The 12,066-nt window shown below is 36.7% G+C and overlaps 1 protein-coding gene across 11 annotated transcripts in view; it reads right to left on the bottom strand.

The window, feature by feature from the left end:
• Positions 1-3,606: 3,606 nt before the first annotated feature.
• The window catches only part of ankrd44 (ankyrin repeat domain 44), a 152,243-nt gene continuing 143,783 nt past the window's right edge, over positions 3,607-12,066 (bottom strand). For 8 of the 11 annotated variants that reach the window (XM_033023722.1, XM_033023713.1, XM_033023715.1 and 5 more), the window contains 2 exons: positions 10,878-10,969; positions 7,852-10,628 (listed from right to left, as the gene is read on the bottom strand). In XM_033023722.1, the coding sequence (XP_032879613.1) occupies positions 10,348-10,628; positions 10,878-10,969 (373 nt within the window). In that variant the 3' untranslated portion in view covers positions 7,852-10,347. Of the gene's footprint in view, positions 4,055-7,851; positions 10,629-10,877; positions 10,970-12,066 lie in introns of those variants that run through there. The other 3 variants (XM_033023716.1, XM_033023720.1, XM_033023723.1) reach the window with 3 other exon arrangements.

The raw sequence follows: 12,066 nt of genomic DNA, 5'->3' as shown, positions 1-12,066 counted from the left end.
GAAGCAGGTGGATGATACCTGGGGATACAAAGGCTGGGATCACTGGAATCTGATGTTAGGAAGTGACAATGGGTAGCATTAAGAAAGAGACAATGTTCATATTGTGCGAGATGGGGAGCGGGCTCCATTGTGTAGGAAATATGGGTAAAAGGTGGATGAAACCAGGAGGGAATAAGAATGAGTGACAATGGTGGCTGGAATGGGAACAAACAATCGGATTTATGAAGGACCCGGATTTGAAACTGTCTATTTCCCGGCACAGATGCTGCCCATCTTGTTGAATTTCTCCAGTAATTTTTTTATTGCTATCGCCCTGCTTCACTCCTTTCCCTCTCCACTCTTAATCTGCTGCAGGGAATCAACCTAAAACATTGACAGTTCATTTCCCCCCCTCATATGCTGCTCATTCCACTGTTTCTCCAATAGTCTGTTTTTTTGCTCCAACTTTTAATTTTACCATTTAGCAAAATTGGCAAAACATAACATTTCATAATTGACACTAAGACAGACAAAGCTGAATGGTTAAGGACCTAATATTTTAAATGTGTTTCACACTTGATGCTGCTGAACCTGTTGAGTACATCCAGCAGTTGCAGTATTTTAGTTTTGACAAGAATATATTTTGTAAAACATTCAATCACAAATGATGGATTTGATTAACATGACACTTCTTGGGCAACCCTTCAAGGTCAAATGGAAGGGTCCAGTGTAAATAAGAAAATCATTTTTAGTGAATACAGGCTGTCCCCAGGTTATGAATCCCCAATTTATGTGCACCCCTACACGCGAGCGAGTTTGCATAATATTATTAGATTCTAAAGTCTCTGACTTAGAATACATTTTCCTACAATTAGCAGAACTAGTTTTCTCTCTCCACTTTTAGTATTCTTTCTTGTCAGTCTTATGTGATTTTTATCCTATTCGTTGCTTTTCTATGAAGGTATGGTTACCATATCTTGCAAGTGTTATGCTGTTCCAAATTAGGACAAAATTTACTATGGATGTCTGTAAAAACAGAAACCTGTTCATACCCAGGCATGGCTTATACAATGAACGAAGATAATGTCCTTATGATACATATTCATAAGGTTATGTCATAACCTTATGATACATATTCCAATGTTTTTAAACAAATGTCTACAATTAAAGCTTTGATTATCATCTTCCAAAACTGTAGCTTCTACAATGGTTCCTACAGGCTGGATGATAGCGAATGAGATTTCACTTTTTAAGAAAGGAGGGAACTACGGACTTTTACGTCCTGCCAAAAGTTGGGAAAATGCTGAAATTTATAATAAAGAATGTGTTATCATGTCTGATAAGGGTAAACATGTATTTATGAAATGGAAATAATGTTTGACTAACCTATTGAGGGTAACTAGCAGATGTGGCATATCTAGATTTTAGATGACTTTTGGGAATAAACTCCCATTTAGTGAACAGGTGAGAATACTTGTAATTGAGAGTAATGGACTTCGATGGATCGACAATTGGTTAAACGGCAGTACAAAGGGCTGGTCCTTCTCAAACTGGCAGGCTGTGACTAATGTGATAGTATAACAATTGGCACACTGCACCAACTATTTAAGCTAAATTGGTGATTTGGCTGAGGGAATAAAATGTTATGTATTCAAATTTACTAATAATATGAAACTGAATGAGAATATGTGGATTGATAAAGATACAGGCGTCAAAGGTATATAGATAGGTGAATGGGCAACAACATGACAGGAGTACACTGTCATAAAGTAGCAAAAATGTGAGGTTAAATTACTTTTGTGTACTGAAAGTGGTTTTTTTTTTTAAAGGGAGACGGCTGTTTCATGTTTAAATAGATCTAGATTGGTTTAATTGATTAAATTGATGTTTAAATAGACCTATATGTCTTTGCATATAAAACACTGAAAGCCAGCATGCAGGTGAACCAGGTAATTAGGACATTTAATGCTATGTTGGCCTTCATTTTGAGAAGATTTGGGGACAAGTCTTTAATAAGACATCTTACTCTAATTGTATAGGGCATTGGTGAAGCCACATCTGGAGAATTCTATGCAACATCTCCTTATCTAAAAAAACATATATGCTTGCCACAGAGTGGATGTAGTGATGATTCACCATTCTGGCTGCAAGAATGGTAGGTCCGTCACATAAAGAGACATTGAATATTTGATTCCTCCATCTAGCATTTAGAAGAATGATAAGCTACTTCATTGGAGTATATAATATTCCTAGGGGACTCAAAGAGATATTTACAAGATGCCAGGCATTTCTTTCCCCAAGGAATTCAGAATAAAAATAGGAAATGCTGGAAACACTCAACAAGTCACCCTGCAACTGTAGAAAGAAAATTTGGGAGGGATCATATTAAAAATAAGGAGATGCCATTTAGCTTTTCGTGCAAAGGTTAACAAATAGAATAGGAAAACCTCCATAATATAACCCCAATGCAATCCTGGCATCATCCCATCAGATATTCCCTGTCCTATTCAACCCTCTACATCTCTGTAACTTCATACTAACATCTCTCTCTGTTAAAAATTCTTCTACCTGAAACAACTTTTTTTTCTCTACAGATGCTAGCTGACTTATCTTTCCACATTATTTGTTTTTATTTAGTATTTCCAGCATCAGTTTTTTTTGTGTTTTTATTACAAAAACCTATTCACAATTTTCTTGAAAAGGCACGATAGATTAAAATATCAAGACAAAGTAGTGAACATTAAGATTTTGTAGGTGTCCAATTTCAATCTAATGAGGGGCCCAAACAGATTGCAACATCACACCAAAGCTAAATTGACAAAACTGAGATTGAAATGTCACAGTTGAAGATAATATAGTAATAGTCCCAATGAGAATGAAACTAATTGTGATCTTTCCACTGACTCAACTAATGAAACCCCTAAAGGAAACTGTTGCGTTCTGGAGCACCAAAAGTGATATATTCTAGCAACTTGCTGTTGGTCCTAGGAATCTTGCACAGGAATATGCAACAAAACCAAATGAAATATTTATAAAGTGTAGAAACACATGAATGTGAAATTACACCCGATTGTGTACGACCCTGTACAAGATATGATGATGAGGTCGCAGAATCAATGGCACAGCTGGTAGAGCTGCCTCAGTGTCGGAGGTCCGGATTCGATCTTGATCTCTGGTGCTGACTGTGTGGAGTTTGCTCATTCTCCCTGCGACTGCATGGGTTTCCTTCAGATGCTCTGATTTCCTCCCACATCCCAAAGACATGCAGGTTTGCAGATTAATTGACCTCTGTAAATTGCCCCTAGTGTGCATGGAGTGGATGCAAAAGTGGGATAACATAGAACTAGTGTGAACTGGTGATCAATGGTTGGCATCTGTGGACTGAAATGCCACTCTGCGGACTGAAATGCCTGTTCCATGCTGTGACTTTCAATTAATCAAACCTAGAAAGATAGCAATATTGAAAAGGACACTCATCCAGTAAATGTTATGTTGTGGACATGTCTTTATCATTTGTAGATGAACATAAAACATATTTTTGAGTTTAACAACATTTAAATTCAAGTTAAAGTTGGGCAAAGGCAATTATTCTAAATATTTGAAATTTGGGAGGGATGATGCATCTGGTCATGATTCCCAAAATTCGCTTAAAGTAGTTTTATTGTAGAAAACAAAGCTACAGAAGTGGCAACAGAGAACCCAAGATAAATTCTCATGAATCATTAAGCGAAGGACCAGAAGGTAGACATCGATTACAACAGCAATGTTAGAGAATGAGAAGGTGATAAGGTGTTATTTGTGTTTTGAGGATTCACCTTGACAGTATTATAAGATCATGATATTTCTTCCAACCTAGTCTGTACTGCAAGGAATGCTGCTCCTGACACCTCCCTGATAAACTTCTGTCAATTTTGCCTTCAGGTGGAACTAATGGTTTTATGCAGCCCCTCTGCATACAGCACTTGGCTGCTGCAGGTTATATTGTTTTCAGTCTCTCCAGTTTTCCCACTGAATCTGGCTGACACTTCTTTCCCTCAGAGAACTGATGCAGCACAAAGCCAGGACTGTCCAGTAACTGTGGAGAGAAAAACAGAATTAATGCTTGCAGTCAATAACGTCTCCTCTTTTCAGACCTAATAGTCTTCAGGATCTTCCTTCCGTGCCACCATCATGTTCAATGTTTGCTGATGATTTGTTCGTCAGATAATGAAGTAATCCATGCCTACATGTAGCCACAACCGAATAATATTTAACAGAGTCTAATGAAAGGCAAGTAACATTTGCAGTCGGGGGTTACTGGGAACCTGGAGATTAACTGGACCAATCATATTCTATGATTACAAAAGCTTGTCAAAGATTATGTTTCCTGCAGCAAAGACTTCACCTCCTGTTTCCCTGAAGATTTGCCACCATTTTTGACACATTAGTAATATGATAGAAATAATCTCTAACTGCCTGGATAGTGTAGCTCAAGCAACTTCAAAACCTGCTGGATTAAGATTGATTTACTGACATTTACTGTCACTCTTTCACTAGCATCATGGTTGCTGTGTTATAATTCACAAAATATACAGTAAAAAAACACCCAAGGCTTCTTCAACAGCAGCTCCCATATATATATATATATATATATATATCGTTGTACACTATTCTCACTAAAGAAAATACTATTATTACTGTACATCAGTGCTGGTGAAACTCCCTTCCCCATATGGAGTAGTGCACTTCATGGTGGCAGTTTGCTGCAACTTGAGGAAGGGCAATAAATGCTGTCACCCCCAACAAAAATAATCTAAAATTTTAAATGTTCTCTCTTAATTTTTCATAAGAAAACAAAGATTAGAATTCTGAACAGCTTCAATTAGATTTCCCTCTGTCCTACCCTGCCCCTCGCTCCTCCTCTCTGACCACACTCCATATTAATTTATTGTCAATTAATGTAATACAGATTGAACACCGATTTTCTGGCACCCTTGGTTCCAGAGCCTTTCTAGATTATCTGTTTTTCTGGACCAACAAAGGTCACGTGATAATGAAACGACAATATGCCCCTGGTCCACTCATGACACTCCTCCCGTGTCTCTAAAAAACAAAGAAGTGCCAGAAACTTAAATAAAACAAATATAAAATGTAAACTGAATATGAATGAAATTAATGAGAAACATTAGCACAGGTATAAATGAAACAGGTTTATTTGAACAGAAAACATTGCAGTAGTATCACTTCTAAAGTGGCAACTTTTAGAATTTTATGGGAGTCAATCAGAAGTTGAAGGTTGAAGGTCTATTGCTCTGACATATTTTGCATGGCTGTTTTTAAACATTTCATCCAAGCAGTTTTATGTGCTTTGATCTTTCCGTGTCATTTTTCATACAGCAAAGGAAGAATTATCAGCTGTTGCTCCGTCATGAAGGTATGTCACTCTAGCCTATTGATTAATTCACCCGTGAAATCAATCAACTTGTCCATAGTAGGTCTTTCAGCTACATCTGTCTTGTCTTCATCACTGTCATTGTTCTTATCAGGATTCAGAACAAGATCTACGGAATAATCTCAGAGTCATTACAGTGATGAACAACAGGTGTCTCTTTGTCAACATTCATCCACTCGGCCAGACTTTCTTCGTCAAGCTTACTTGCTATACTATTGGTAGCCGTACAACTTTTTTGCATACTCAAGCAACTCAACTTCTTTCTCTTTAGACACATTAAACCCTGTGAAGTAATCATCGACATTTTCATCAGGTGAATCATCAAATATCAAGGCAGGCACATATATTCCAGCATTTCTTTATTGTTGATGCTTGTATCTTCTTCCAAACACTAGCAATGAACCAAAGCACGCCTTTGCGTTAAACTCTTTAATGAATGTTTCTACAGGCTTGCCAGCATTTACCACTTTGTTTCATGAAGTGAGCGATACCTCGCCTTCATAGAGCATAGTATTGCTTTGTCTTGGAGTTGGATAAGGGATGTGCAGTTTGGTGGTAAGTACACCGTAAGAACACTCTTGCACAGGAGGTCAGCTCTAGGGTGAGCTGAACAGTTGTCAATAAGAAGAATGTTGCAATCTTCTGATAGTCCTACAGATGTGCAGTGTGCTTGGGCTTCAGACGCAAAAACCTTTCAAACCATTCTAAGGTGATGGGTGGTCATCCGGCCATTTTTATTTGCACAGTATATTACAGGGTAAATTTTAATGCCTTTCAAGGCTTTCGGGCATTTACTTTTTCCTATCACCAGTGACTTACAGTTGTGTATGCCTGCTGCGTTTGAGTACCCTAGAATGGTAGCTCTATCCTTAGATTGTTTGAATCCTGTGGGCCCTTCGTCCTTTGTTGTTAATGCCCTTCGCGATGTGAATCACCAATATAATGTAGTTTAATCTGCATTGTACAGCTACAAGCCTAGCAAACTCGTCCACACACGCTGCACTTCGTGATCTGCAGACAGCTTTTCACCACACACATTACGCAAGGCAATTCCATGACGTTTCTTAAACCATTGAAGCTATCCTTCAGTATAGTCACACTCATGTTCTAATTTAAGAACCCTATGGAACAACTTAGCCTGTTCTATTAATAAATGAACTGACATGTCCACTCGATCACTCCGACTTTGTCGAACCAATTCATTCATCATTCAATCATGCTTCGTACTCTTACCATCTTTCATAGTCTTTCTATTGATCATTTGCTTCTTGGATTCACCGTCTGCAAAGAAACTCATTATTTTGTCTCTTCTCTATATCATAGACAATTGATGAACAAACACCATAAGCATCACAGTTTCTGCACGGAAACACCATTGTCGAGCTGTCTCAACAGTTCTACCTTCTCTAGTATCGATATGAACTTGTGCTTATGCTTAACACCTTGACTGTCACTTGGACCTTGCTTAGAAGCCATAGCTAGGAGTAAATGTACGCAAAGAATATAAAGAATCACACAAAACTGAGGGATCACCAACAACTGTAGATGTAAACAAACAACTCTTTCACAACAAAGGGACATGGCCCTAAAGAGCGTGCAGCACTCGCAATGCCATCTGTGGCCACTCAAGGAATTTCAACTGGGCCCTCAACGTTTTTTCCGGATCACGGGATGGTTGGAGACCATCAGTTGCCAAAAAATCTGTGTTCAACCTGTATTGTTATATTCAATGTTTATTAAAGCAGAGGTAATTGTTGCTGACTTCTGAATCCTTTGTTTCAACACTAACTGCAATGTCTCCAATGTATGAATATTATCTGATGCTCTCCAAAGAATAGACAATTTACCAACATTGAAGCTCACAGGTGAACAATTACGATTTAAACAAAGCTCAAAGGAACCACAAAAGGTCAACATGGTGAACTCAGTAGTAATTAAAACATATATATTTTGACTGATGACGTGATCTGGTTGGCCACCTATTCAAGCACCCATGATTCATAGACACCATACCACAGGTGTACTATGCAGTTCAATGGTATGGCAGTCAGGAAGGTGACTGCCATTTTTGAGAGTAGTGAGTGGCCAGATCACACACGAGGCCCCTGGAGGCACACTCTTAATCTGTCAGGGCCAAAAAAACTATAAAGATGTTTTATTCCATCTGTCCCATCCTGCCGCTCTCCTTCTTTCTTACCATGAAATAAGCTGACAGGACTGGAATCTTTTTTACTCCATAGATTGATTCCACATTAGCCTGAAATACATAACTTTGGAAAAACTACCTTTTTAACCAACATTAGCCCTTTCAAACAAAATACAGCAGCACAAGAGTGACCACCAATCAGTTCCCCACAACCTCTGCACCTACTAAACATTTTAAGCTAGAATTAAGGAGTTGCCAGGAAGTATTTAAAGAAAAACAATGGAAATCAAACTGCTGCATCAGCATCTGTACCCTTTATTTTCATTAAAATATACAGCAACTGAATGCTTTTTTTTAAAAAGTAGTTTGCAGCTCGGTATTTCTATACATCACAAGCATTCAGTAGTTCACAAAAGTCAAATAGTAAAGTGTGCTTAAGGTACAGGCTGGATTTAGATCGTTTTGGGTTTCCTTCTTATACGTTGACAGTCTTGATGCCAAAAATGTCTTAAGCTTTATACCTCATACTTAACTGTAGAAATATAACCAAATACATAACATTTCAATAGACTACTGCTTCCAACAAACATTTTCATTTTCACTAAATTGTATCATATTCACCGCATAAAACATAACACTGTCACTGTATCATGATACCATACTGTACTGTAACAAGACATATTGCACATGCTAAAGCATAAAAGTAGACAAGATTACCAAATAGATGTTATAGGCTTTTTTTTTAAACATCTTATAAAATTAAACATCTTATAGATGTTACAAGCTTCCACAGGTAATTTTTTTCTATGGTTTTAAAATACGCACCGTCAGATTGTCTAAATTATAAATGCCCTTTTCCAAATACCAATTTGTGATGAACTATGTCTTTGAATCAAGACATCACTTTTAAAACTTGTACAACACTGCAAAAAAAAAGGTCCATTTGATGGTTTTATGAACAAACCATTCCTCATTCAAATGCTTTTGGACCTTTAAAAAATTTTTACATTCATCGTTAATTTTGAAATCTAAATTAACATTATTGCTTGGATATTACTCAATTAGCAAGATTCTACAAGACGTTAAGATACTTGGAAACTATCTGGAAAATACACACGGGCAGAAAGGCACTAACTATTTTATAATGCAAGAAAACCAAAATAGTATTCGAACTTAAGAAAAATAAAATGAAACATTTGCTACAAGGATTGCCAATCACAATACTACGGATATCTAAGTTCCAGTATTTACTTTACCGTTCTTGTTTCTAGGCTTATATTAAAAACTATAAAAAGTTTTAAAGTACATGAATAATTGCTCAAATTTACATTATAAATGTTCTAATTTTGCATTCCAATGATTTACTAAATAAGACAAACAAAAAAACAGTACAAAGAAAAGACCAGTCAATTTCATTTGAGTGGGGGAAAAAGCAACCATATAGTTTGTAAATTATTTTGCAGCTTTCAACTTTTATTAAAATTGGTTAACAAACAGCATTTTCTTTACATAAACCCATTGGGTTTGGCCTTTTTCCTTCATTTTCAGTGCTTTACTGTGTTAAGATATTTATTGCTTAAAAGCAATTTCATATCAGAGGTCTCTATTCTGGAATTTAACTGCTTGTAACGGTTATAACTGAATGACCATTATAAGATATTAAGGTTTCTTGAAATCTTTTCAGTGCTTTTAGTTAAAATAGCGAGGTTGCATTGAATACACAATAGTGAATATTTGCAAATAATTCTAAAAGTTTATCTTGCTTATTTCTAATCCAACAACTTGTGAATTGACCCAAGTGAAATATATTTTATTTGCATTTCAATACTGCATTTTTACTGAAACGGGCTACTTCAATGTAGCTGTTGAAGTAGATGAGTTTTTTAAAAGTCTGTAATCTTAGAACAAAGACAGCAACAGTCTCAATCAGTGGCAGATTTGGTCCATTTGGCATGGCTTGCCAGACATTTAAAAAATTGTCATTTAACCTGTTGCGGTCCTGTCACAGGTGAGAGAATGGCTCCATTTAACACATAAGCTTTGGCAGATGAAGCAGACGTTATCACAACTGTTCTTTATGGCAGTTACTTTCTCTTCATCCTACAGGTGGGTAGATTTCAACAAAATTGCTGTGCATTCTTTAAAGGCAGCCTTTGAGGCTATATAAAAATGTACAAAATACCACAATCTGCTATTTGAACACTAGTCTAAACTTGCTGGTAAATTTGAAGTAAAAAGATGTCATCAAGTCCTATTGGAATTTATGAATACTTTACACTGCAGTCTGGAAAAGTTCATTCATTGTTTATCAGTAGTTAACGGCTCAGGTGTATAGTTAATCCCTAACAACTCTATAACCGCAAGTTTTTACTGAAGTGCAAATGCATGTTTGTGCTGATTTGGAAAAAAAATTTAAATCCTATTCATAGGGCAAGTGATCTGGCAATGAACATACGGCATCCTGTGACAGATCCCCATGAATTTCTACAGTTATTGCATGCAGCATTTTTTTGGTGCCCAAGAATCACTACTTTGCATAAAATGTCTCCGAGGCAATGCCAAATATCTGGCAAATTTGAGCAATAGCAAATCACTTGCCCTATTCAACAATCCACTTTATGAATCAATACTTTAAGATTCCATTTCCTAAAACCTGTAAGAAAAGTGCCTTTTTATTATTAAGTGCTTTTTTAAAAAAAGTATGCAGTGGTTGATTGCTCAATCTGTAATCCTTCAACTGAGTAACAAGCCAAGTGTTAGGCTTTTTTCCATGTAAGGTTGCTAAAACAATTCAGAAAGTCTCAGAGTCCGAATCATTTTCATCATCATCTTCCTGACACCTATCCATTTTCCCCACATTGTTATACAACTCCTTATTAAGAGAATTAATATTGCTACCCGTATTAGGGGAATCATAGGATAGAGGTGTGTTCAAACAGTCATTTTTTATTAGACTGATGCTGAAGGACGTCATTGTGCTGGGAGGAGAAAAAGGCATCATGGTAGCCAAAATGAGTGCCAGACAGTCAGCCACATCTTTGTTAGGAGCACAAGCCAGGGCTGGGGTATGACCTGGGCACAAAAGCAGACAAGGGAATGGTTAGTATATAAAGTCTTGATCAAAATCAAAAGGAAGGGAGGTAACACAGCAAACTCAAACTTCACTTTTAATAAATCTATTTACTTTGTTTAATCCATGCCAAAATTATGAGGGGATTCAGTTAAAATTTTAGAAGTGTCATGGTGCTAGTGCGTGTTACTTTTGGTAGAGAGTGAATTAATCAAGAGCAGCGAAATTAGTAAGAAGATAAATATACTTACCATTTTCATCCACAGCAAGAACATTTGCCCCTTTGCTTAGTAAATCATGCACCACATTTTTAAGTCCATTCTTTGCAGCTATGTGAAGTGGTCTGAAAGAATACATTAAAAATAGCTAATCATAAAGAAAAGTAAGTCGCTAAGAAGTAATACCATGCCAGTAGCACAACTATTAGTCTGGCAAATAAACCTCTTGATAAGAGTAGCACATCCCAAGTTTGGGGAGACCGAAAGATTGTTCATGAATTTCAAATCATTCCTAAATAGGAATACTAAAACCTGCTCTGCTAACTTAATCAGCACTTTTTCAGGACTTTAAATAAAAGATTGATGAGTATCTTTCTCACCTCTCTCACACTTTCAGGGAAACAGTACCAGACCAAAAATCCTTTTGGTGATAAAAGATGATCCATTTCCCCTCTATTCCTTATCCCAATTATTCTTAGGACAATAAGATCTTCCAATTCTGTTCTAATAAGTGACTGTCAATAAATTTATACACGGTCACTTTATTGTCCAAGAGACAAATAAGGGGCTCAGAGGACTTAACAGGCCACGGCAAGCAATTTTCTGCTGTTCATCTTGGAACTTAAAGACCTTATCAGTGAGAGAAAAAAATATTATTGGTGAAATTAATTGGGACTGAAAACTGATTAACACCCAGGGACCGATGACCTGATCCAATGATCCAAATTGATGATGAAATGGCTCCAGAGGTCTTGGATACACTAGTTGTATCTTCAAACATTCCAGATTCTAGAACACTTCCTATAGACTGGAAATTAGCAAATGTAACCCTGCAATTTAAGAAACAGAGGCAAAAGCAAATGAAATATTACAATCCACTTAGTTTGGTATCAATTGGCAGGAAGCTGATCAAATCTGTAATAAAGAAAATGGCAACAAGACACAATCATAATAATATGATTGGACAGATTCAACAGGTATTTATGGAAGGGATATTATATTGACAAATTTGTTAACATTGTCAGAAACAGAATAGATTCAGGTAATTCAATGATTCTGATATATTTGGACTTCCATACGGTTTCAATAAGGTACGACATGAAAAGTTAAGTGTAATTACTACACATGTGATTTGAGGTAATATGCAAGGGAAGATTAAGGACGGATGACCAGATAGAAAACAGACAGCAGGAATTTTCGCGGTGGGAGGCTGTAACTAGTG

Source organism: Amblyraja radiata, chromosome 7 (assembly GCF_010909765.2).
Source record: "Amblyraja radiata isolate CabotCenter1 chromosome 7, sAmbRad1.1.pri, whole genome shotgun sequence".
Classification (NCBI taxonomy): domain Eukaryota; kingdom Metazoa; phylum Chordata; class Chondrichthyes; order Rajiformes; family Rajidae; genus Amblyraja; species Amblyraja radiata.
The sequence above is the reverse complement of the archived record's forward strand: the minus strand, read 5'-3'. Positions and strand labels throughout refer to the sequence as shown.